This window comes from Tauraco erythrolophus, chromosome 8 (genome assembly GCF_009769465.1).
Source record: "Tauraco erythrolophus isolate bTauEry1 chromosome 8, bTauEry1.pri, whole genome shotgun sequence".
In the NCBI taxonomy this organism is placed as follows: domain Eukaryota; kingdom Metazoa; phylum Chordata; class Aves; order Musophagiformes; family Musophagidae; genus Tauraco; species Tauraco erythrolophus.
Window position 1 is genome coordinate 33,845,770 of NC_141472.1, and position 26,817 is coordinate 33,872,586.

At 49.8% G+C, this 26,817-nt stretch overlaps 1 protein-coding gene across 1 annotated transcript in view; it reads right to left on the reverse strand.

The window, feature by feature from the left end:
- HEG1 (heart development protein with EGF like domains 1) overlaps nucleotides 1-26,817 on the reverse strand; it is a 51,602-nt gene that overhangs the window by 16,903 nt on the left and 7,882 nt on the right. Inside the window, exons 2-13 of the mRNA XM_086615773.1 lie at nucleotides 14,003-14,278; nucleotides 12,811-13,041; nucleotides 12,145-12,432; nucleotides 10,404-10,586; nucleotides 9,586-9,894; nucleotides 8,861-9,175; nucleotides 7,787-8,119; nucleotides 6,550-6,858; nucleotides 5,554-5,877; nucleotides 4,567-4,866; nucleotides 3,695-4,030; nucleotides 1,319-2,686 (exon numbers count right to left, since the gene is read on the reverse strand). Coding sequence (XP_086471899.1) covers nucleotides 1,319-2,686; nucleotides 3,695-4,030; nucleotides 4,567-4,866; nucleotides 5,554-5,877; nucleotides 6,550-6,858; nucleotides 7,787-8,119; nucleotides 8,861-9,175; nucleotides 9,586-9,894; nucleotides 10,404-10,586; nucleotides 12,145-12,432; nucleotides 12,811-13,041; nucleotides 14,003-14,278 — 4,572 coding nt within the window. The remainder of the gene's footprint in view (nucleotides 1-1,318; nucleotides 2,687-3,694; nucleotides 4,031-4,566; nucleotides 4,867-5,553; nucleotides 5,878-6,549; nucleotides 6,859-7,786; nucleotides 8,120-8,860; nucleotides 9,176-9,585; nucleotides 9,895-10,403; nucleotides 10,587-12,144; nucleotides 12,433-12,810; nucleotides 13,042-14,002; nucleotides 14,279-26,817) is intronic.

Below are 26,817 nucleotides of genomic sequence, written 5' to 3' on the forward strand. Positions count from 1 at the left end.
CAAGATGAGCAAGACATCTTACACGCCACCCGTACCTATTTTGCGGCTGCTGCCAAGCGCTGCAGCAGGGGCAGGACGGGTGGGCTTCGCGGCTAAAGCACAAAGCGCGAGAGCCAGAGTCGTGTGTGTATTTCCGACAGCGGCACCACGCAGTCCCAAGCCGATCTCTGCGTCAGGACACATCATTTGACGCGGTCTCCATGTCTCGACCAGCCTGGCACGGCTACCACAGCATTGTCGAGGAGGAGATTGGGTGTCTCTGATCTAAGCAGCCAGCAGCGGGTGGGTATTTTAAAACACTGGTTTTCACTTTGCTGTCCTTCAGCTTGCGCTTTGTACGGGGGGACCCGGGCAGCTGCTTCTCTCCCGGCAGTAAGTGCACACACACAAAGCACCGTGTCTCGGGCAGCAGAAGGATCTTTTTCATTCTGGTAAATGGCAAAACTCGGTATTTAAAGGAAAGAGTTACTTGGCAAAAGAGTGAATCAGTTGGTAAAAAGGAGATGTTACATTGGTTTTTGATTAAAAAAAAAAAAAATTCATTCCCTTACAGTGATTTTTTTTTGCATGAAGCCATAGCTATAGCTAAAACCAATCAACCCAAGAAATAACCCTGAAATACTTAATTATTGGATGGAATATATACTCTTGCCAGTATTTCACTGAGACTAATGCAATTCGCACGCACAATATCCTACAGTGGCATGAGGGCCAGGCTCCTGAACTTTAAACACAGAACTGATTTCCATTCATATAAAACTTCGCCCAATGTATTTACTTGGGAAGACAAGGAGCCTGGCAGTCGTTATAAACGATTGTAACAACGCACTCAGCAGGACTACGGGAGGTGGCCCTTGAGTAGGAGATTGTTTAGTGAGGTGGGGAGAAAACGACCATAGGTCATAACAGAGGAAGTTCCAACACAAATACCAAGTGCTGGTCAACCACCTTTTCTCATTAATAAGATAGATATTGATTGATATTGATAGATATCGTTGACCGATCAACACATATAAAATGCTTCCTATGCTTACCTGGAAGGCCAGTCAGCTTTATTTTCTTGAAAATCTCAAATTTCAGCTTAACATTTCTATCAGAAATGTTCACCAAAATGCTCATCCTCTTCCAGCAGCTGAGCTTGATTGCTAAACCCTTAGCTTAAACATGGAGACTGAGTTCTTATCCTCAAACCCTGCTGACAACAGATCTGTCATACCTGCATACATAACCCTCAGAAGACCCTTAAAGTGGGACCCAGGTGTTCCTGGCCCTCTTGTCCCTGGCCCCACCACTGATTAAGTGTCATTAGACACGTTACCTGTTGCTGGAGATGATGTCCTCAGCCTGGTTGTGCTGCTTGATGGTGGAACAGTGGTTAGTTTGGTAGCAGCCACAGTAGTTGCAATGCTCACAGCGGTCTTGCTGGTTGGAGGGGCTTCAGAAGGACTTGTAACAGGGATGTTTTCCTCAGTGACTTTACCAGGTCTTGCAGTGGTGGGATCCACAGCTTCTGTGCTTTCACCAGTAGTATACACATGCTTAGTGGCAGCAGGTGTCTGAGTACTGTGGGCTTTCGTGGTGCTAGCATCACCTGGGGTCGGCCGGTGACTGGCCAGTGTTGTCAACACAGGAGGTTTCACCGTGGTTAGTGCCACTGCAGGGACAATGACACTGTGGTTTGTTGAACTTGGTGAGGGACTAAGAGGTGCATCGGTCGGCCCAGCCCGTAGGGCATCACTGGTCATGGTGAGCAGCGACGTTGCCTTCTCAAAGGTGCCTCCCTGGATGGTGGTGGCTTTTGGTGAGGCAGTCTCCGTTACCATCACAGGAGTGGACATGGACACGGACACAATGCGTCCACCAAGCTGTTCCATGGGTGCTGTGGGGAGAGGAGGAGACCTGGTGGAAGTGAAGGCGCTGCTGTTTTGGGGCTGGTGTGTAACATTGTTCTTGTAGGTCCCTCTGGGTGAGCTCCTGGCTACGGCGGTTGTGGAGGGCACCTGCCTGACCACAGTTGCAGCTACGGAGGTGCTTGTTTGACCACTATCGTTGGACTGTGAGATGGATGATGGGGACGAAAACAGAGGCAATAAAGATGCTAAGGAATAAGATGGGGAAAGCAATGAGGAAGTGGGCAAGGAGGACGACAAAGCCTGCATAGGAGGTGAAGATGCCATCACAGAGGGTGACAGTGGCTCAGATGACTCTGATGATGTAAGCAAATAAGTTGGTGCTGGTGTTGATGGCAGTAAGTGATGGAGCGATGACACTGAGGAAGAGGTTGGAAATTCTGATGAAGATGATCTGCCCGTGGTCAACAACTCAGAGTCAGTGTTGAAGAGAGTTGTATTTTGTACGCTGCCTGCAGAAGTAGAAGTCAAGAGTTTGGAAGAGTGCACCAGCAACGGCTCTGTAGATGGTTCAACAAAACTGCCATCACTGGATATGTTGTTCCTCCTGTCCTGTGCCACAGAAGACTTCAATGAATCAGAAGGGTTGGAAATTTCAGAAAAAAAGGTGGAACTTTCTGAGGAGTCAGTAGAAGTGCTGCTATTCGAGATAGATAGCAGGGTCCTTTCTCCTCCTCTGGTATAGATGGTTGAAATGTATGTGCCGTCCGTATGAGAAACCGAGCTCCGTTTCTCAGCATCGATGCTACTGACTGGCTGATGGCTACTTGAAAAGCCTGGAGTAAAAGCACAAAATATATTAGAAAGACTCACTAATATGAAAGTATTTTGATGTTATATTAAAATAACTTGCTAAACACATAAAATGTTCTTGTTTGTGAACTGGCCTGTGCTCTTCTAACAATTTACAGCACCGTGCAAGCATGGCTATTGAATCAGGAGTCTTCTGCACTTCTTAATTCATTCTAAAATGGTGAACTCAGACAGATGCAAGTTCCCATGATACGCGTAGGTTTCTAAACCAGTATTCTTCCAGTATTGCTTTTCTAACAGGATTGAGCAGTTAGCTTTATGGCAAGCTAAGCAGGAAAATCCATCTGTTCTCTTTATCACTCATAATTTATAAAACTTATACCACCTCCCTCTTATCTTCCATTCCTAACTAAAGAATATCCATCTTCTTCAGTCAGTTGATTTTTAGACACAGCAAACTTCATCACTCTGCAGGATGAAATTACTACATTATGTTAATTTGCAGCTTATCACGAACTCATTGATTGAAAGCTTTGCAGTCAGGAAATCCTAAATGAGAAGCACATCAGCCTGCAAAAAATTTAGGTTGGTCAATCTGCAAAAAATACAGATTGTTTAGCATAAAAGGTGCAAGTCAATTTTATAATACAAATTTCAGGATGTACACTTAAGTTCAGCAATCCCTAAAAATTAAAAATAGGGTATTGAAAATCGGGTTTAATTCTATAATTGACTTAGGTTATCATGAAACACTTCTGAAAGCATCACCCAAAAGAAACCAGTTCGGCTGCAAAATATAACGTGGCCTTCAAAACTGGAGTGTTTCCCTGCTTGGGTTCATGGCTTCACTTCTGCAATGATTACCCAGCCAGGTGGGGTCTGGCTTTGAGTCCTTTGATGAAAACATCCCTCTGAGTGCACCTGCAGGTGGCATTGCATGTACTAATGAATAAGAACTTTGTATACAACATAGAAAAATGCAAGACAATGTGAACTTCCCCCCCTCCAAATGTACACCAGGAGACACTAACTTGTGAGATCGTTTTGGAAAGAAGTGGGTATCTTGGAAGAACGTGTGAAGAGCGTTTCTGTTGCAAAGCCTGCGAAGGCCCCACTGCTGGTGGAGGCATTGGCCGTCCCACGCTGCTCCACCGACGCCAGCTCAGCCGGCCCTGGAGAGCTGGCGGTTTTGGTATAGGACGTGGAGCTCTCCGTGCCACCGGCCACCGTGCTGTCCGTCACCGAGTGCAGCGACCTCTCTCCACCACCAGCAGGTGTAGGTGAACTGTACGCAGGATCAGTGGTGGGGCTGGACATCCTTTCCTCGGCACTCGAGCTGCTTAGGGAGTGATGGCTGCTGCCCATGGCTGAAATAGGATCGAAAAGCAGGAATCTGATTTTATCACCTCAGAGCAGAGAGCATTTACGAGTTCTACAATAATTCTGTTTGGAAATACGGATTAATAAAATTGCACAGATAAACACAGATTAAACACAGATGAAGTAGATCTCGCATATCTGTCACCTTAAATGTGGATTTAATGCACAAAGCCTACTCCAAAGAAACAGGACAGTCCAAATACAGAGGGACAATTGGTACCGTTAGAGTCACAACAGCGTATTTGTGTTATTTATAGTTATTACCCCAACCCAAGCAGGTAGTAGATGTCTCCTAGAGAAAAAAGCTACACATCTCATTCCTGAGACTTTTTCGTTAAGTGCCAACAGCTGTAGATATACAACACCAAGGAGCAGAATCACCATCATTTATAGATCCTGCCCAAGACACCGCAACAGCTCTGACACATGTTGGTGGTCATATCAATGCCATGGAAGAGGGGGAGGGAGAGGGAGTGGGTTTTTTCTTAATTTAAACATCATCCCAGAGTTCAGAAAAACTCACTAGAAGGTTCACTGGCAGCCAAGAAGTAAGTGGAGACCCTGGACGAAAGGGTGATCTTGGGCTCTGGGTACCCTGCACGGCTGGACGAGACATGTACTGCTCCAGGCCATGTTGTGGAGGACAGGAGGGGGCTGGTGTGGGGCTCCCCAGATGTGTCCTGCTGAGATGTGGGGCTTGCCGCCACTGTGCTCCACGTGCCGCGGTCAGGAGCAGCCTGAGATGTCCCCTCCTCATGGCTGGGGAGCGCGGTTGAGGCGTATGTGTTCTCAGAAGGAGCACCAGAACCTCTTTTTCCTCTTTCTGGAATTGCAAAACAGAGATATACATACATACATATATTAAAATACATGTATTTTATATATTAACAATACCTCTGAGGCCTCTACAGGGACTAAAATCTGAACATTTAAATTCCCACAGCAGAGGTGGCGTTTGGTGACCAATATCACTTATTTGCTAAGTGGGGTTTTCAGGTAATCTGTACTTTTCCCCTTTACACCAGAAAAATAAACCAGATTGAGGCGCACAGCATTTCTGAAGGAGAACAGCGGCCAGGAGGTAGGACCTGGTCTTGGATGTCCTGCAGAAAATTCCATTGGGAGGACCAGAGGGTTTCAGACCAGCTCTGGTGGGACCCTGGAAGCAGAGCCAAAGCTGAAACTTTAACTGGGATATAAGGAAGGGCAAAAGGTCTACTGATACCCTCGCCACATCTCATGCCAGGCTCCCCTGGTTTGAGGGCTGAGGTCAAGGCTCCATGGCAGCCTTCAGGTGTGGCCCAGAAGAGCTGCCTGGCCATCTAGTTCCTGACACGAGAAACGCTGCCCCAAGTAACTTGCCAGCCGTGCTGTGCTCAGATGCCCTTCACTATAAACCAGCTAAAAAGGCAAATCTAGTTTAAAGCCAGAAAAAGGAAGGTGGGAGTTCAGGAGGGGGGTGAGGAGGAGAGATGCCTTCCATGGCAAACTAGGAAACCACAAGACCCACCTGAAGCACTTGGTGAAGGCGAAGGCACTGAAACGCTGGGGGGAAATGCAGGCAGTGGTTTTGTTGCAAGCTCAGCGAGCACAGCACCGCTCTGTGAAACATTACTTTGCCTGCCCGGCTCTGCTGATGATGACGGCAGAAGGACCACATCCAAGGACCTTGTGTGGGGTGAAGTGGGAGCAGAGCTCTCTGTCGCACTGGATGCTGCACGGGTGTCTGACACAGGCATCACGGTCCTCTCCCCACTGCTGGTGGCCATCACCAAGCTGGGCATACTGGTGAGAGAAGCATCAGGCAGGTGTCCTTCTGTAGCTGAGGTCCCTTCTGCCAAACAAAGGACAAATGCACACTAAGCTATAAATTGGTAGGTGCGCACTCTTCCGTCACCAACCTTAGGCTCAGGGCACAGATAGAACATTGTCAGAAGATCTCAACTTAGGAGAAAACCATGAAGACACAACCCTGTCTTGTGCAAGGAAGCGCGGCTCACAGGAGGACACCCCGAAGAGGGCATCAGGAACAAGTCGTGGGAGCACTGCTGGGTTCGCTTCCCTTCGGCGCTGCTCCTGGTGCTGCACCCCAGCCACCGGCACCGCGGTGAGGGAGGTGAGGATGCAGCAGCACCTAAATCCCCGATACTCAAAATAAAGCTGGGCAGGGCTGTACTGGGTCAGTAGATGCAGCATTTGCACCCCAGGGCAGATGCCAGGAACGACTGGTGTCGCTTCATGCTTGTATACGCACAGCAAACAGGGTGCTCCTGAAATTGTGCTATCTCACAAAAAAACCCACACCAAACCTCGGGGCTGGACTACTCTTGCAGTAAGTAAGGCTGTTTTTTTCTGGTGACTAAATGCACAAAACAGCTAATGCATGAAATTTTCCTCCATAATGCCCCATGCCATTGTCCAGCACCTTCTAGCGCATCCTCACTCCATACAGAGAGGACATTTGTGGTTCACAGAAAGAAGTCCTACAGGGATGGTCAGAGCTCACCTGAGGAAGCACTTTCCAAAGCAGATGGTGAGCCTGTGAGCAACGAGTCTGTAGACAGCGATGTGGCACCTCTGCCACCACGAGTCTGGGTTCCCAAAGAGGACCAAGTATGGTCTGGAGAGCTGATGGTTTCCGTACCAGCAGTGGAAACCTCTGTCGTTTGGGCCAGCCTGGTGCTGGCTGGCAGAGACCTTAGTGTCCTCCCTCCACCCTTGGTGGCTGTAGTGGATATGGAGGTACTGGTGGTGGGCAAATTGGTTCTTCTCTCTGTTGACAGGATGCTGAATGACACACGGCTGCTTCCAGTAGCTGAGTTGTGATGAAAAAAACAATTAATATTTTTACACATGTGAAACTGTAAATAAACAGAGGAGCTCTCTTCCAGTAACACCCACAGGCAGCAAGTACAAGCACAAGTAGAAAATACAAGAAGATGTCAATCCAGAGAAAATAGGAAATTTCCAAAGACGTGAAACCCCCTTACAGAAATTTGTCTTCTAAAAAATGTGGTTTGAAGCTGAGAAAAGCGCTATTGTATGAAAACTGTTGAACTGGTACGTCATGCACTTGATTTCACCATTACGTGCCTGAGTGCACTCTATGCTGCTAGAATAAACAAATATCATAACAACCCAGAAAAGGCTGGAAATCAGTTCAGACCAGGCGCAATGCTGAGGAGTGTGAAGGTCTTAGAGGAGAAGTCTGAAGAAATGAGGTCAGGGGGATCAGACCCCTTCAGCACCACAGTGGGGTCGAGGACCAAACAGCCACATGAAGGACCTCAGAGACCACATTCAAAGCTGCCTTAAATTTGTTGAACTGGCTCGATTTCTGGGAAGCAGCATGGTCCAAGGCATAGGACAGAGAGCAGAAACTGGGACCACAGGGACATGATCTAATTCTCCTTTACTTAGTTCTCTTGCATATGAAATAGAGATAGCAACTGGAGATAGTAAAAAAAAAAATAATTTGATTTGAAAGTTAATTCTTTTTCTTGGCATAACAAAACTTTCCATCCATGCATCCTTTCTGTAGAAAACCCAAACTACATTTTTTGGTCAAGCAAGAGCTGCAATATTTCAGACACAAAAATCACACAGCATCCTTCCAAATGATATATTCTGCATAGCTGTCACGTCTTTCAACAGCAGAAAAAAGTTAGGCAAGTGTAAGATACAGTAACAGTCCTCCTCCTACTTACAAGAAAAATGGTATTTCACTTCTAACTTGAGCTCACCTGGGGAAGGGCCTTCCGAAGGAGAGTGCGAGTGTGTCAGCGAAGGGTCTGCCACCTGCTCCGTGAAATCTGTGGTTTCTCTGGACCCATGAACTCCGTAGGTCTCTCTCACAGAAGATGAGGACAAGGACTGGATTGTACCCAAGGTCCTGGAGGTGCCCCTACTGGACGTGGAGATTTCTGCTGCCCATCGGCTCCCGCGTGTGGCAGACCTCGGGGACCTCCCGCCACTGCTGGTGGCCGTGGCTGAAATGAAAGCACTGGTGGGAGAGGAGGCAAGTGGGTTCTTCTCTGTTGTTGAGCTGTTAACTGGTTGGTGGCTGCTTCTGACACCTAAGATACAGCAAAACCTGGTTTGACTTATGCATATATTCATTTGAGGGATCATTTGTACACTGTTTGTCGAGATATTGGATAGACCAAGGTCTCAACCGGGAAAAGGTGCTGCTCTGGAAAGAGGCGAATCTCCTACGTTCAGGCACATGTGGCTTACAAAAAGCCACAAAAATCACAACCTAAACCCACACTTTTTAACTGCAGGCTGTGTACAACACCCGATTTATGCATTTAAGGTGCCTTTGAGCCTGTTTAAATCAGGAGTATATACCTCTAACTTCAAAGCAAATCTCAAGGATGAGCCAAAAAAGGTCTAGTTGAGGTTTTCTAGTGACAGTCCAGAGAGTCAAGCTGCTGTCTCGGAGCTGAGCCCCCGCACCACCGGGTGTGCACACCAGCCTGCACAGCAGACGTGGCGCCGGACGCTGGGTGCAATTTCCCAGCAAAAGCATTTCCGACAGGGAAAAAGCGCACGCACCTATTTCTAATCGACGGCTGATTTTTCCCAGCATGGAGCTTCATCAGCAATGAGGACATTGATATTTTTCACTTTTTCACCCAAAAGCTGAGATCCACTCCCACCCTTCCGCCCAACCCCGCTGCCAGCCCGAGGCAGACAGGAAGAAAAATACCCACATATCCAATAGCGACTGATGGCCATATCTAAAGAAAAACAGCGTGGGGATGTGAAGTTCCATCCGAGGCCAAAGCAGCCAACTTTCAGACTAACAAATTTACCTCTGAAAGTACTTTCGGAGGCAGAGAGGGAGCTTGTGAGCAAAGGCTCCCTGGGAAGTGCTGGGAGGTCGGTGGCTTCCCGTGAGCCATTAGGATGGCGCGTCCCAGCCCTTGAGGAGGAGAAGGTCCCTCCTAAAGAGCTGGTGGGGTCGGTGCTGGTAGCAGAGTCTCTTGTCACCCTGGCTGTGTCGCCATTTGGGGAGGAGCCCAGTGCCCCCGCTGCCACGCTGGGCATGTCAGCACTGTGGGTGTCCAAGTGCAGCGTCGCCTCTTCTGCAGCTGGGATGCTCTCGGGTTCGTAATTGCGGCTAAAGGCTAAAAAAAGGGGAAGAGAAACATAAAACTGCATACGCGTAAATGAAAACAGCTGGGTTGGTTTCATCCCGCTATCAGTGGATGCAGACGATGTATGTGTGAATACTCAATACGGAAATATTTAATACTGGGAAATCATTAAGACGGGGGGGAAAAATGGGTTTTATATAGGAACTCCTGAAGTTATTGCTTGCAAAATTCAACTAAAAGTTTTCAAGGAAAATCTATCCTCCTCTTCCAACAAGAATAATATTTATCCATACTTTCATTTCTGTGAAATGTTTTTAAATGTACAGAATGTGCCAAATACAATATTATTCCTCTTTTCTTTAAAATAAAAAGGATGTATTCTGTTTATAAAGAGTCTTTAAATAATGTTCTGAGTTATATAGCTAGCTATCAAAACTCACTCGTGGAAGCGCTTTCCAAAGCAGACAGCGAGCCCGTCGGCAACGGGCTTGTGGCACCACTGCCACCACCACCCTGGGCTCCCAAAGACATCCCAGGAGACCAGGTCTGGTCCGAAGAGCTGGTGATTTCAATACCAGCGGTTGAAATCTCTGCTGTGTCAGCCAGTCTGGTGCTGGCTGGCAGAGACCTCAACGTCCTCCCTCCATCCTTGGTGACAGTTGTGGAAGCAGAGGGACTGGTAGGGGAGAAATCCGAAACTCTCCTCTCCGTGGTCGAGACGTTGGATGGCTGGTAGCTGCTTCCAATGGCTACGGCACAATAAAAAAGCCTGGATTTGTATGTATGAAATTATAAACAGATGGACCCATTTTCTTCCCAGATGCTCACAGCGCACATACGGATATTAAGCATAGGAAGTTTTCAATCTGGACAAAGTGCTTTTTTGGAAAGGCATGAATCCCCTCGCTGCAGGAAGACCTTGTACAAAACCTGGGGCTCGCCGCCAGCACAGCACAGCTTCGTGAGAGCCGGGGCGGCTCGGCCAGCGGGAAACCCCACAGGACAAGGACTGCGGGGACTTGCCTTTAAATCCCACCTCTGCTCTAAGACTGGTGGAAATCGGCCGAGGCTCTTTTAGCATTTTTTTGAAGCCTGAACATGGCATTGAACAGCAAAGGGAGGAAACCTGAGCACAGCCACATTCCCGTATGAGCCTACAGCTCACTACACATCCCCAGGCTTAACAACACTTAGGGAAAAATGCTTAAGGAAGTACAAAATAGGGTAAACCAACAAATCATAGAATAACCGAGCTCACCCGCAGTAGTGCTTTCTGAAGTTAGGTGAGAAGGGACGAGCGGGCGCTCCGTGGAGGGCCCGGGGAAACGTCCTCGCACCGGGGCCACCGAGGAGGATGCCGAGGCCAGGGGCTGAGCCACGGTCACTATCCTGTCGATACCGGACCTTGGGTCTTCTGCAGCCCCGCTGCTGCTCCCGGCAGCTGTGGCAGAGGGAAGGGACATGTCAATGTGAGAGCCCTGGAGATGCGTTTGCTCCTGGCAAGCCTTGGGCACAGGACAAGGACCCAGCAATGCCGAGGTTTTTGATATGTTCATGTGGAGTGGGGGAAAGCCTCTGTTTTTGAGAGCTCTAGAAATAGCTGCTTGCAAAGTAAATGAGAAGACATGGAGCCCAGAGATCTTGGGTTTGTTGTCCCATACGGGTTCATAGAATCACAGAATCATAGAATGGTTTGGGTTGGAAGGGACCTTAAAGATCATCTAGTTCCACCTTCCACCAGACCAGGTTGCTCAAAGCCTCATCCAATCTGGCCTTGAACACTGCCAGGCATGGGGCATCCACAACTTCTCTGGGCAACCTGTTACAGCATTTCGCCACCCTCATTGTAAAAAATTTCTTCCTTAGATCTAATCAAAAACTACTTCCTTTCAGTTTAAATCCATTTCCCTTGTGCTATCACTACACGCCCTTGTAAAAAGTCCCTCTCCAGCTTTCTTTCGCCCCCCTTTAAGTACTGGGAAGCTGCTAGAAGGTCTCCCTGGAGCCTTCTCTTCTCCAGGCTGAACAACCTTAACTCTCTCAGCCTGTCTTCATAGCAGAGGTGCTCCAGCCCTCGGATCATCTTTGTGGCCCTCTGGACTCCCTCCAACAGCTCCATGTCTTTGTTGTATTGGGGACCCCAGAGCTGAAGGCAGTACTGCAGGTGGGGTCTCACAAGGGCAGAGTAGAGGGGCAGAATTGTCTCCCTGGATCTGCTGGCCACGCTGCTTTGGATGCAGCCCAGGATATGGTTGGCTTTCTGGCCTGCAAGCACACGTTGCCAGCTCACATTGAGCTTTCCATCAACCAGCACCTCCAAGTCCTTCTCCTCAGGGCTGCTCTCAATTCATTCTCCTCCCAGTCTGTACTCGTGCTTGGTATTCCCCAAACTCACGTGCGGGACCTTGCACTTGGCCTTGTTGAACAGCATGAGGTTCGCACAGGCCCACCTCTCAAGACTGTCAAGGTCCCTCTCAGTGGCATCCCTTCCCTCCAGCATGTCAACCACACTACACAGCTTGGTGTTATCACAGCTTGGGTTGTTGGAGCCCAGGCATCTCACTCCATCTAGCCGCGAGCAAACCCACCCAGTGCGGCTGTGAGCATGGGTTACCGATCCCACTCCTCACTACCGCACCACTCGGGTGGGACACACAGCTCAGGTGGGGCTGGGACCTCACCTTCGCTCTGCAGCTGGCACTAAACCAGACAAGGCATTTTGCAGGTGTAGATCCCCACCCTGCAGGAAACATGGTGATAAGGTCCGAAGATTCTACCCTTTTTTTTTCAAATGGAAAATGTTGAGGGTTTTTGGACCAAATGATTTTTTCCATTGCTTTATCCTGCTTTCAACAGGGAATTTCAGCTAACTATCCATCCAAATAATAACAAACACAAAGCATGCGCAAAACACAGCATCTTCCCTGTTTTAAGAGACCAAAAGCTACATAAAGGCTTTTTAAAGCCCTAAAACAAACCCATGGGCCAGCAAAGCTCACCTCTGGCAGCATTGTCCGTGGCAGGCGACGCTGTGAGCAAAGAGCTCATGGAGTCCCCTGTGACATCCCTGGGGTGTAGTGCCATGGGGTTTGCACCGCTCAGGGTACTGGAAGCTGGAGGGGAGGACTGGGGCTGTCCCGGTGCCTCGGGGAGAGGGGTGCTGGGGAGGGGCTGCAGCATCCCCCTGCCGCTGCCTGAGGGTGAAGTGGCTGCGGTGCCCGCGGGAGCGCTGCCAGGTGGCTCCGTGCCCACCCAGCCACTCGCTGGTTGAGAGGAGCCATCGATGCCTGCAAGGCAATGGGGGAAAGCAAATGAGAGCACAGAGACGGGCTGAGCTGCCCACCCAACACCCTTTGCTGTCACCCTCCGCCTGTCCCAGCAGCCCGCAGTCCCCTTTCCCGTACTCTGCCTACAGCTGCCTCGTGTTTGGGAGCTGCACCAAGTAATTCCTAATTTTCAAGGCCAGGAAAAACCACATGGACCCTCCTCTTCACCTTCGTGCATGAAGCACAAGCCAGAAAACTGCCCTGAACACCTGGTGAGGAGGGAGGGCCAGATCCAGCATACAAAGCTCTAGCGATGCAGGGAAGCCAGGCTTCACCAATGCCCAGCTTTTCCAGGGAACAGCATCCGCCTTGTTCCCAGGCAGAACTGGGATGGCTCACCGGGATGACGAGTCTCCGTGGACGCAGGCAGCAGCACCGACCTCGTCGCGTGGTCAGATCCCACCACGTCCCAGTTCCTGTGGCGCCCGCCCGGCGTCCTCTCAGCTAAATCGGTGCTGACGGCTGCCAAAACCCACGGCGTCCTCTCAGCAGCTGCAGGGGTGCCATGAGAAGCCAGAGCCCTCTTGCCTCTGTCCCAGCTGCCCGCAGTGTGGTGACGGCTTCCAGCAGCTGCAAAGCAACGCAGAGAGTCGTGTCCCCCCAGACAAATAGACTTGGCTGTGGTGGCAGCAGCATCCCCCGCAGTGGTACCCAGCCCTGTGATACACAATAGCATCCACCGTGTTCCCTCTATTTATCATAAAGCACACTGCAAGAGAGACTGCTGGGAACAGAGAGTTTCTGTCACCAAAAATTATCGGTATTTCAAAATTTGTCTTCAGTTGTGCACGACAAAAGAAACAGAGATTATTTTTTTTTAATATTAAAAATGCACAAGGCCGTAAATAGCTTATGCCAGGAGAGCCAGCAGCTGGCAGCCTGGGCATGCCAGCTCCATGCTCACGTCCCTAAGCAGGAAAAAAAATGAGGAATTAAAAAATTAAAGACAACTTCTATGCTCATATCTCAGCAAGTCACTTATTTCATCCACTTATTTTCAAGAGAAAAACTGCAACAGGGACAGGGCAAGCAGTCTAGCCTTGTCCTGCTGAAGTGGGGAACAGGCTTTGGTTTCACGCATGCTTAAAAAAGTACATTAGTCCACTCATGACCATAGTCTCACCAAAAGTGGTGAAGATTACGACCAAGCCAAGAAGTAGGCGTTTACATGCATGACTTCCATGTGAGGACCTCAGCTACAAATCCTGACGCAGCTGGTCAGATATTTTTAACTCAGGCACTGATAACCTAAGTTGGGTTCATAATGGGGTTCAGCTCCTCCCGGGAGGAGGCGTGGGGATGCCGGGGGTCTCAGCTCTGGGGTGCTACTGGGTGGTGAATAATGGCAGTGGCAGCTCCTGAGAATCACCTTCATTGTAATGATAAAAAAACCCCAGCTTTCCTGGGATTGAGTTTCTTCCAAAAATCTGAGTTTCCAGCAGCGGGGCAGGAACCCTTCCTACCCCACCAGCTACGCTCAGCCTGTGGGCTGGGTATGGCAAATGGAGAGTCTCACGTAGCTAAAACTCACCAGGAGGATGGCTGGGTATGGGCAGGCAGGTCGCTGTCCCGGCACATGGGCTGTCCGAGGGCCCTGCTCCTGGCTGGGTGACATCCCCACCACTGGCAGGGACACCGATGTGCCCTGGGACCTCGCTCACCACTGGCACTGCACTGTTCGTGGCAGGCAGCAATGCCCACTCCCTGCTCCCTGCCAGCATCATCACCGGCTCCGTGCTGTCCACGGGAGCACCAGAAGTCCTTATCTCCATGTCCGAACTTCTCACCTGGTGGTTGCTTTCAGTGACTGAAAGGGAAAACAAGAAAAAAATTAAAATCCCAGCAGTGCTGGACGTGCAGGCTCGTCTCGTTGCAGTAACACTGAGGCCAAGCTCTGATCTCATCTACACTAGAGAAAAATTCGCATAAGGAAAACACAGACATGATTTATTTTTGGATTCCCACCAGTGTAAATTAGATCGGTCTGGGGGGCCAAATGCCAAAACCCACCTTTGTGCACAAGATGAATTCAGTTCAGCACCCCTGCGCTTTTTGTGTGTGTTAGGAGAAATAATTCTTTAAAGGAGCGAAAATACAGTCTTAAAAAAATAACCAATGGAGATATATGCAGTATGGAACCTATGGGACGAGTGTGCAGGTCTCCAGAGTTGATGGCCAGCTGGAGCCCAGCACAGCCCGTGTGCCCCATCCCGAGGGCGCGACGGGAGCAGGGAGGGCCCTGCAACTCTTGCCCTCTCTCTGCTCAGTTGGTGCTTGCTGGACGCCTGACCCCAAACCCCACCACCTCCAGAGAGCTGGCATGAAGCTGCCTGAGAACTGCAGGGCAAACAAGAGGGTTGGCAGAACCCAACCAGCCACCACGAGGCACCAGGACAGGAGACTGATGGCTGGTGTGGATGACACTGGCGAGCCAGGTGCTGAAGCACCCCAAGGTGATGGACATTTTGGAGTATCTGATGCTAACATCCACCAGAACATGATGTCATGGTTTAACTCAGCCAGCAACTAAACACCAGGCAGCCACTCACTCACCTTCTCCCATCCCTGGGAGATGGGGAAGAGAATTAAAGGGGAAAAGGGAAGGAGGCTCGTGGGTTGAGATAAGAACAATTTAATAATTGAAATAAAATAAAACTAAAAGCAATGATGATAAAAACCAATAATATATGATAATGTATTAAAATGATAATAACATATATAAACAAGTGATGCACAGTGTAACTGCTCACCACCGGTGACCAATGCCCATCCCAGCTAGCTATCTTGAAACAGAGAAGTCCTGAAACCACAATCCCAGAAGAGCGAGAGGTCTGAAGAGAGATCCGGGCAGGTGGGGAGAGAGAGAAAGTCAATTTCCTAGCCAACCCTCACCTATATACTGGGTATGCCGTTGCATGATATGGAATACTCCATTGGCCCATTTGACCCTCAATCCTAAGTCTAAGTTCAAATCATAATGGGGGTTGTGGATCCCTTGTCCTGGTCATGCTCCCCCTCAGCCTGTTGTGCTCCTGCACACTGGCAAGACATGGAAAGCTGAAAGGTCCTTGATGTCTCAGCATCAACTATAAATGCACATTCTTTTCACAACAAATCCCATACTAAATCCAAAGCACAGCGCTGTTCTAGCTACTAAAAAGAAAACTAACTCTGTTCCAGCTGAAACCAGGACACATGAGAAACAAGATGGAGAAGAAGTCTGTGCATCCGCAGGTCCATTTTCTGTGAACGAACGTGGCTGAGCCCCTGCCCAGTCCTGAAAGTGTTTGGGTCTGCTCTCTTCCTCCTGCTGGAAGGCTGCTCCAAACTCTCACCTCTTCCATCATTCAGAAAAATTTTCTCATTTCATTAGAAAATGAATAAACATATATATGGAATAAATGTTGGTTCCCAAGCCAGCACTACCCTTTACCTTAGCTAGCTCTTTCCCTCCCTCTGCTTGCTCCCCACTGTGCCAATGTGTAAGAGTAGCAATCTCATCCCCTCTTCCGATCTGCTGCATTTCATGGAACCAAAAAGGACTTCTCCCAGGGAGGTCAACAGGCATTACACACTTTACAGGATCTCCAAAAGCACACAGACGGCTGTGTGCATCTCTAGAACATATAATCATGTTCCCAAATCGAGCCCTAAGCAAGGACTGAAGATGTTACTCAGTAGCCAACATCTCGGGTCAATCATTAACGCTGACCATGGGCAGCAGCAGCAGGACCTGGTGCAGTAGCTGTAGCTTCAGCCTTGGATCTGCCATCCAGCCTGATACTGTCTGGAGCAGAGCATCTACTGACAGCTGCCATGAGCAGTTCCAGTGAGATGTTCCGGGGCAATCAAGGTTTCCAGCTGTGGTACCAGCCACGGCTGCGAAAGGATCTCCCTGCACATCGCTCATGTGAAAATTAGCAGTGCCTGTCCCTGCCCTACTTTACAGCCCTGAGGCTTGGCTGGCACTGCAGCCTCAGTTGCTCTTCCAAGTCCACAATACGTTAAAGCAACTCCAAATCACAGCTGTGTCATCTGAAACAGCCAGACTCCAGTTCTGCCCATGTTCCTTACAACCAAAACTCAATCTCTGGGCTGGAATAGCCCATAGCTTGCTCCAGTTGTTTAGCTGGCAGAGTGGGAGCCTGGCTAAAGAAACTGCAATTTAGGGTGGCAGGGTCTGAAGCTTCTCAAGAAACTGAGAAAAGTCATATAGGAAGAGGAACTCTCCCTACTTTGCAGCTCAAAGATCCACCAGGCTACGGGACATGCCCAGCCTGTGACACACACAGCATCTCAAAACAGGGCTGGAACGATACACAGGCAGCAGCTAAAGGCATGATCCAGCCTCTGCCCAGAAGCTCTGAAGTTGAAGGTTAAGCTTTGCACATCTGTCCTTGGCCTCTAAGCACTTTCTGTAAGAAAGCTGAGCCTCAGAGAAAAGCCCCATGGGACACCTACTCCTCCTTGCCTTGCCTGTCTCCTTCAGGGTTGCTGGACCTGCCACGCCAGAGGTGGCAATTTTGGGAGCCATCTCTTCTCTCCATCTACAATAGCTTCAGTGGGAACTCACCAAGAAAAAAAAAAAAGAGAGACGTAGGTAGTACAGTCTGCATTTCATCCCGGGGCTCTGAACACCACAAGACCCAAGGAGCCAAGAGCTGAGTCCCTCAGGTGCCGTTACCAACAGCCTTTGCCGTGGCCGTGATGCCCACCTTGCCTGGCATGCCGAGCAGCCGCTGCCGTTCGGAGTCAACTCTGGTCCCATGTAATGAGCTGCTCATTGTCACCCCTTGGATGGAGGGACATGAAGTCGCAGAGGATGCTCACGATGCTCATTTGCAAGCCAACACCCAGCCTGTAATTGTAGCCCATGGATCCATTTATAGCAGCCCTGATGCTGAAAAATTTGGGTGTGCTGGAGGGCGGCATTTCCCTCCGCTCCCCCCGCACTAAAAGCTTGCAGCTGTGCTCACCCTGCCCAGCAGCCGGCTTTGCTGTGCAGGAGAGGCAAAACAGCAGTTGCTTAAAGAAACCCTTAGGGGCTGAGAAGAGACAGAGGGAAATTCGCTTTCCCAGGTTGCCAAGTCATTTGTCAACAAGCCCTCCAGCCAGGCACGCTGAAATATATAGTGGGTGATATATATATATAGATGGCACAGGCCATCAATTGCCACTTCTTAAAAATAACCCTGGAAATGCCAGCAGGCAGCACCTTCAGCTATGACCCTCGAGTGAACGGCAACCAGTTTGAAAGTAAAATGCTGCTGGTTGCTTGTCTGGTTGTTGTTCACCCTAAGGATCCACCCCAGAGTTCTCTCCGTCATCTTTTGGCTCTGCAGAGCTGCTGGGGATAAATCGAAGCAAAACCCTTCCCCTTATCATGGGTGCCGGCAAAGCTGGCTTTGAGCACAGCCAGGGAGAGGATGGGCTGAATAAGAAGGTATTATTTACACGAGTGTCTTAGAGTTATCTGGCATCTTTAATTCTGCCCTGCAAGGAACACCAGGCCCCGGTGCAGGGAGGAAAACCTTGTGCCAGCATAGGCTCAGCCTCCCAGTTTTGTCTGTGCAGAGCATGAGCCGCGCTGGAAAATCCAACCCATGGAACGTAGTAAGGAAACGCAAAAAAATCAGGCTCCTCAACAAAACAGGTGTGAAATCTCAGCTCATCACAGAACCATCAAGCCTGCCAGAAGTGCGAGACAACCGCAATCTCTTCTTTGACTTGCCTGCAGATATCAGCCTTCAAAGATGACCCATCGCTGGAGCAGACGGGCCAGATGCAAACTTCTTCAAAAAAATACATGCGGGACCATCTGGCCTCCCCTGATGCATTAAAGGCTTAAAACAGAGCGGCCCTTTAGCTCAGGTACCAATTTGTCACTAACAATTTCATCACATCCTAAGCTGCCAACTGCTTTCCATGGCTTAACTCCGTGCGTCCGCAGCCACCAAGAGAATTATTTGACTTCCAGCACAAAACCCTCCTGCCACCTGCCGAAACGGTGTTTTCCTTCCCAGTTAAAACTTGCAGTGATGTTCACCAGACAGGTCGACCCTCGGAGTTACTTTTTCTTCACAAGCATAACAAGTCCGTGGCTTGCTGGGAGCGGAGTTAGAACGCGGCCAGGACAAACAGATCGAGTTCCAGCTGATTTCTCAAGGCTTTGGGTTTGCCCCTGGCAGCCTGGCTGGATGTCTACCTTGTGAGACTTCTGAAAAACCCCCTTCGGATCGGTGATTTTCCGTCTCCATCCCCAGGTGCAGCATGGGCATCACTCCGGCCAGGGGGTGGCTGCTGGCAGGGCAACGTCATGGTGATGCTCGAGCCTCAACCATGGGACAGCACAACACCAAAAACCACAATACTGTAAGTTTTCAGATGTGGTTGCAATCTCTCATGGACATTTTAGGGCAGGGAGTGAGGAGGGATGTATCCTGCTAACGCCATGGGAGCAGGATCCCCGCCGACAACATTCAGCAGGAGCATCGCAGCCAGCCAAGGCCCACTGTGAGCTATCCCAGCCCCGCTGCTTTCCTGCAGGAAGGGATTTTTCTTCTCAAAGGGCTGAAAAATACTCCCTGGAGTGGGGAGCGCAAATTGAATCTGTATTTGTACCCGAGGAAAGCAAGAGCGGTTGCTGGGCTGTCCAGAGCAGTCCCACCTTGGGAGGGTGGCGATTCCTGGGGGACTCTTCCCAGTACGGCCGCCCATGCAGTGGCTGTTTTGCCAGGGCTAGGGCCACCCTGGAGCATCCCATGCAGAGCTGAATGCGCAAGAAGCTAAAGCAGGCTCCTCCCGAGGACAGGCAGCTATAATTATAAAGCCCACATCTGTTAACGTTGCATAATCTTAACATCATCCGAGGCTCACAGAGGGGAAAAAAAAAAAAACCACCAAAAACTCATCTCAACTTAGAAAACTCCTCGCCGACTGTAGGAAAAGTTTAGGAAGAAAGGCAGGCTGAAGGGAGAAGAAGCAGGGAGCAAAGCTGGGGCTGCCGGCCCCGTAGCTGGTGGCACGGGTGGCTGCCGGTCGCCGCCGGGGCCGGGCTCTGCGCTGTGTTTTGAACGGCTGCTGCGGATGTCGGGATCATGGGTGGAGGCCAGTTAGGAGCCAAGTGAGTTTGTGTGAACAAAAGCTACAGCCCTAAATCTGGACCGTCCAGGGCTCGCTGGGATTTTCAATTTCCTTCCTTGTTCTTGTCCTGAAAGAAGCAGTTCGAGGTGGGGGGAGGACGGGGAGGGGAGGACGGGGGGGGGCGAAATGGAGCTTAAAAAAAAAAAATTTCATACTTGAGACAGGCCAGTTCAGCGTAAACATGCTGATAATATTGCTGGGGGAAGGTCCCTCGTGTGCGCTAAGCACGGGAAAAACGCGAGAGGTTTTTAACCACATGCAGTTGCTCCTTTTTGCTAATTCTTTTGACATTAACAAAAGGAATTATTCAGGCTGGATAAAGAAAGGTGGTGAGGGAGGGCGGGTGGGGAAGAGAAGAGGTGCAGGAGCCCTGCCGGTGCCTACCACCCTGCACAGGGCTCAGTTTGGATGGGGGCCCTATAGACGCATTCCCGGGCAGTGCCTTGCTCCGGTCCTCGTGCTCCTCATCCTCTCCCCAGCGGGTGCCCAGTGGAGCAGGACAGCAATTCACAGGACGTTAAATCATTTTAGCCATAATACAAAGGATTTATGCAGCCACCAAAGGTGGCTGGAGCTTTAACATGTCAGCTCGAGAAAGGTGATGGGGGCTTCATGCCAGCAGCAGACCCTGCAAGCTCTGAGCACCAAGGTCTGTGTGGCCAATGCCTACCCAGCCGCTACGGGTGATGGAAACCCACGGGGCTGGGGACATCAGCATCGTCCTCAGTCCCTCCTGTGCTGGGCCGTGGCACTTTGCTTGCAGTGCTGCTTTACAAGACAAAAACAGACTGCACTTCCACATCGCTTCCCCTCCGGGACCCGTCAAACCACGGAGGATGCTAAAGGCCATTTTTGCTTCCTACTCTTTTTCATTTGCGGCGCGTTCGTGATCCCAGAGCCTGATGTTCGGAGATGCCATAAGAAAAAAAAGGACCCAATTATTGCTCTTAAGAGCAGTACTCTAAAGCAGAGAAACAGGTTCTCCAAAATAAAGAGCACACAGAAACCTGTGGTCATTTCCAAAAGCATGGGATGCCTGCGTACGGCCCACCTGCAACCAGGGATGAAACCTGTGCCGTGCAGGGACAGGCTATTGTCCCACTTATCCAGTGGTTTCCAGCCTCTTAATTTTGGTGTCCTAAACATTTCCCTAGGGAGGTGCAGGCTCCCGGATCCCCAGCTCAAGCCTATGAAATCCTGAGCTTCTTACTCATCTTTCTTGGACAGTTTGGGTTCAATCCACAGACCCCTGGGACCGCACAGATCCATGCTGCCTGAAAACCACCAGCCCAGGGCTCAGAGCAGCACCTTAAACCTATGTCCCTAAGCTTTAGTTTTTAACTTTTGGCAACTGAACTAAAAAAAATAAAAAAAATTCTATTTTATTGTCAAGTCTTTGGAAAACACATTCAAATACAAGTCCACTTCCAACAGGGATAAGCTGGCCCATGACTACCTATACTCCTAAAAAAACCCCATAACCATGCCAAGGCTCCAGTGAAATCCCAATCCAGCCAGCCAGCCAGTGAAGAGGGGACCGAGCCTCCAGCCCCAGAGGCACCCCACAGGGCCCTGGCACCCATGTCCCTGCTGCCTTTCCCAAGCAGAAAGCCCGAATGAGCCATATTTGCTTGCTTGCCAGCTCATTTATTTTCTATTTCAGAAACGTCCCCTCTGGCATTGTCTCCCAGTCTTAAGGTGGGAAAAGCCCCCACAGCCCCAGGGATGCCAAGGCAGCTCTGCCCCAGCACCAGCTGCCGAGCCCCGGGACCGCTTACCAAAGGGATTTCTTTCTCCCGATTTTCAATTCATATTAATAAAAATAAGCCGAAAGAAATCTCCCGAGTGGCACAGCTCTCTGAGAACTTGCACGTCCTCTCCGTCCCCTCTCTCTCTGCCCTGTGATGCTGAAATGCCTCCAACCACCCTGCCCGCTCACGGATCCTGAGTGCTAAATCCCAGCACCACCTAATTCACCTCTAAAACCCTCCAGGCTTTTCTGTAACATCCTGCAGAAACGTTACAGAAAATATCACCCTTGCAGCGCTTCTCCTTCCTCTTTCCAGGGTTTTTGAAGTCCCCTGGAGGCTTTGCTTAGCAGGAAGGCAGCAGTACCCTCGCCAGCACTGGCCAGGGCAGAGCGAAAGCCGTGCAGGGATCCAGCCCGGTGTCATTTAACTTGTGCTCCCATCCGAGGGCAGTGCTGCTGGAGACTGTCAGACGGCTCAGGGAGGAAGTCTCCTGGCAGGGCTCCACCAAAGTAGAGTTGCTAGGTCACTGGAACAATAAAAAGGCAAGAAAAAACATCCTGGCTGCAAAAAAGAAAGGGGAAAAAAAAAAAAAAAAGGAGAAAAGCCATGGCAGTGTGTACAGTGCTGGTTAGGTGGAAAGAAACAGGGCTGGAGAGAGCAGGACGATGCCGCTGCTGGCTTTTGTAAGCATGCGACTCTCTTTCTAACACGGACCTTTCTCCAGAGTTCTCACACGAGTAATTCCAGAAACCTGGAATTTATCTGCAAGGTTCACAATTGGCAAAAATCTCACATGGGGAGATATTTCCAGGGAAGTTACAGAATCATAGAATGGTTTGGGTTGGAAGGGACCTTAAAGATCATCTAGTTCCAACCCCTCAAGTCAGCCCGCTGCTGCTATGGAGAGATCCATTACCCTCTGCACGCTAACCAGGGCGTCACAACCCATCGCGTGACTTTCTCGCATCATTGCACGCTCCCAGCAGCTGCCCGCGCTCATTTACACTGGTGATATGAGAGAACTGCCCCCAGGCAGGGCTGTATTTGGGCGCGAAGGGGTGAGGAGCCTCAGAAGACGCAGGCGCTGCGCGGCCCCGGGGCTCAGGTCCTGCCTAAGGAAAGGTGCTCGTAGCTGAGAAGCTGCAGGACGAAATTTTGCTTTCTGAAAAGTTTAATTTCAAGGCCAGAAGGGAGCATTAGCTCATTCTGTCTGACCTCATGTATAACCAAAGTCATTCTGTGGAGCTCATTTACTCCCAATATAAGCTCTGTGACTAGTATTTGACTTAAATGGATTTTGCAGGGAAAAAGAAAACAACCTATTGGTATTTGTGATTATTTAGGATTGTGCTTAAAACGACAAGAACTACAAGCTGATGCACAGGTTTTCCTGCACAAAACCTCAACGCACATCAAAAAGCGATGCCTGGCGGTGTGAAGCATACCAGTGGTAGGAGCCGTCCACTCCAGCAGCCGAGGACTCCGGCCCTTTGCAGACCCAGGGGAAAATAAGGCAGTATTTTCATGTCAGACTCTAGAAACAAAACCCCAAGTCTCTGCTCCAAACTGGTCTGAGCCCAGGAGCTGCTTGCCACAGCCAGGAGGGGACAATAAATACCAGGAAGATGGAGGAAAGAGTAAGAAAAAGGGTGCTGCCACGCTGAGAGGCCATGCCAGGAGCAGTCGAGAGCCTCCACGGGTCCCTGAGGGCTGAGTGATGCTGCCCACTGCCGTAGGGTGGGCTTTAGTCCGGGTATCTTGACCAGAGCCTCACTCCAGCAACACACTTAAGAAGAGCTCCCCAGGGAACTATTCTCCGTGCTTAAAGCACATGCCGAAGAGCTGTGCTGGCCAGTGGCCACATCACAGATGATGACCAACCTGGGAACTGAGCAACTTCTCAAGGATGTGGTGGGGACAAGAGGGATGAAGGACCCTTTCAGATGCAGGAGGATCACAAGGGCCACCAAGGGGTGGATGCAGTTTGGTGACACACAGATACAAGGCTCACTGGATTCTTCCCTCCATGTAGATTAGCAAAATACAGTCCTATCCCATGGGAAAACTGACAGCAACCCAAACTGTACACCCAGCTCTTGCCTTCCAGCTGAAGGTAGGATGCAGGCCACGGTGTCGTGGCAGTGGGAACCACAGATGCTCTCGTGGCTCCTACTCTTCCCACAAGGGACGGTGAGACTTGGGAGGGGATGGAGAAAAAAAAAGCAAACAGGCAAAAAAAAAATAAAGTAGCTTAAAGAGAAATTAATCCCCAGAAGAGATAAGGGCCCCCACCTCCCTTCCCCCATCTGCTGCGAAAGGATGATGATCTAAATCGCATTTCCTAGATGACATTGCACCGATCTGCAGCCGGAAGCGGCGGTGGCAGGGCTCAGGATGGCGTCGGACCTTCTTCTTCCAGAGGATGAGCCAGGTCCCTCCTGGCCGGCACCCATCAACCGGTCACCCCTACCGTGGAGAAGCAGCGTGCCCTGGGATGGCTGGAGCAAGCAGCCCTCCCGCTGCTGCCCACTGCTTTCCCACTGCCTCCGCAGTCACGTGTTTCCGTTCTGAGAACTGGAAGGGAAGGGATTTACCCATTTCCAGCACCTTTCTGCACGTGTTTCGGGGAGACTGAAAACAAGGTGCCTTCGTCAGGCTGCATGCAGGTCTCTGCTCTGCGGCCAGCAGTGGAAACGGGTGATGGAGAAGGGCAGGATTGGGTCTTGCCCTCCAAGCTGTCACTGAGGACTCACGGGACTCGTGGTCAGGTCACAGCCTACCTTGGTGCCTACAGGCACTGTGTGCTGAGCCAGACAGCACAGAGGATCAAAAGGTCAGAAATCTGCACCCAAACCCACACAGTGACCCACAGCACCCTGCAGTGCTGTGTTCAGCTCTGGGGTCCCAAACACAAGAAGGACATGGAGCTGTTGGAGGGGGTCCAGAGGGCCACAAAGATGATCCGAGGGCTGAAGCACCTCTCCTATGAAGACAGGCTGAGAGAGTTGGGGTTGTTCAGCCTGGAGAAAAGAAGGCTCCGGGCAGACCTTCTAGCAGCCTTCCAGTACTTAAAGGGGGTCTACAAGAAAGCTGGAGAGGGACTTTTTACAAGCGTGTGTAGTGATAGGACAAGGGGAAATGGCTTTAAACTGAAAGAGGGGAGATTTTGATTAGATCTACGGAAGAAATTCTTTCCTCTGAGGGTGGTGAAGCACTAGAACAGGTTGCCCAGAGGAGCGGTGGATGCCCCATCCCTGGAAGTGTTCAAGGCCAGGTTGGATGAGGCTTTGAGTAACCTGGTCTATTGGAAGGTGTCCTTGTCCATGGCAGTGGGGTTGGGACTAGATGATCTTTGAGGTCCCTTCCAACCCAAACCATTCTATGATTCTATGATATTACCCAGAACAAAGCCACCTCACATCAACGGCCTTGCCATCAAGTGACCATCAACTTTGGTCTTAACCCAGCAGATGACATGGCTTACCCAGCACTGTACAATCTCGAAGCATACCAGCAATTTGCAAGAAAGGATTATGAGGATTCCTGTCAGCATGGTATGGACCATTCTCAGAGGCCATGAAATTGCTGGTACTCCGTTCCCCAGGTCAGAAGCCTCCTGGTCCTCATTTGGCTTTCTTCATGCTTCATATTTGCTCCACGTCCCTCAGAAAAGACCGTCTTCATGATTATTCTGCACTCTCTGATCAAGTTTCCCTCCTAAGAAACATCCTTTCAAAGGGCTTTTATCTGCAGGGTTGGCTGCCAGTCTCACACTGCAGCCCCATTCTGTATTTGCTGAAAGAGCTGATAATGTCCTAAAAAGAATTAACATTTAGATGTTAGTCCTGTAACCGAATCCGAATCAAACAATGATGACTGTTCAAATGCCTAAAGCCACTCAGGGGTATTTTCCTTTGAGCTCTTCCAGGCTTGTACCAGGGGTAAGGAGCTTTCTAAAGATGTCTTTGTGAGCACCAGCTACTGAAACCCTTCTCCTTGTCCCTCCAGACACAGACACAATTATACCCAGCTCCAGCACAAAGATAAAGGCTGAATTACAAGAGCAGTATTATGCTCCACAATCAGGGTCCTTGATTCCAATTGACAAGGAAAGCAAATCATGTGCGGTTGGTTCGCTGACGTTTCTACTCCTGGAAATTCATTCCCATCACAGGAGAAGAGATTAGTTCAATACACGGGGTTACCTTTTGCATTACCTCCCCAGATTGCTAAATTACCTTCACTCATCAGTTCATGAGATCTTACAAGTTATGCAGGGTCAAACATGGACACCACTGGTATGGAACATCTTTCTTTGCCAGTTTTAACTACCAGCTGCTACAGTTTCCCTGATAAAGAAGTGTTTTCTTACCTGTACTGGCACAGATATAGCGGACAGCTATTCAGAGAAGCTGTGAAACCTTTCTCTGTGGTAAATTTTTAAAAATGTGTTAGATAAACACACCTTCTGGGGTGATCCTGCAAGGGGAGATGTCTTGAGATCCCTTGGGATGTATCTTGAGACCCCTTCCATACCTGCCTTTTGCTTTTATAGAGCAGTCAAAAAACAAAACCAAGCCAAAACCCCCTCGAATGTCCAAACTCCAACCTCCACCTCTCAACTTACGCATACTCCTCCCCTCAAGAGAGGTCCTGCCACCCTGGGTGGGTTGCAGTACCCCACTACTAGGCTACCACAGAAGGTATCTTTCCGATAATATATTGAAGCCAAATCTTTAACTTTGTGTGATTCATCCCTGCTTCAGTGAAGTTCAACAGAGCGTGATGTTTCACACCAGTCCTCAGGGCTTAAGAGATTTTCCACAAGAGGAAGGGTGTTAACGTCAGCATCCTAACACACAGTGACGTGGGTAATTGTGCTCTATAGATCCAAATTCCTCTTGTCACTGCAGATGCAGAAGTGCCATTGAGCATGCTCTTCAGGAGAAAAAGAGCCCTCCTTCGCTACTGTCAACCCAAAGGAGCCTGTCCATCAGCCCAAAACTCCAGCACAGTTTTTTCTACAGTCTGGAGATCACCGAGGGTGGTTCTGGTAGCAGAAACGACAACGATGTCTGCTCTGTTATAGAGGCGAGAGGTCAGACTGATTCCTGTAACGGCCTTTAAAACCTCTGCCATCACAGCAGGCTGAAAAACGCTGAGAAAAACACCTTGAATGTATGTGCAAGACGACAGCCTCTGGGAGATGCAGCCTGGTCTGCACCCCCGGGACAACCATCAACCAAGCCCAGTTAACCATCTATCAGACTATTTAAGACTCCTCCTCAGTCCTTTCCCAGCTGATTTCATCCCAATGCTAAATTAGCTCAGAGTTAAAAAGAAAAGGGCATTTTCTCCCAAACTTCAGCTGCAAGATCCTCATTGCCATCTAAACACCGTGCAAAAGGTCTCTCAAACATCTCCGCGTTTGCCTTGGTGAAAGAACCACAAA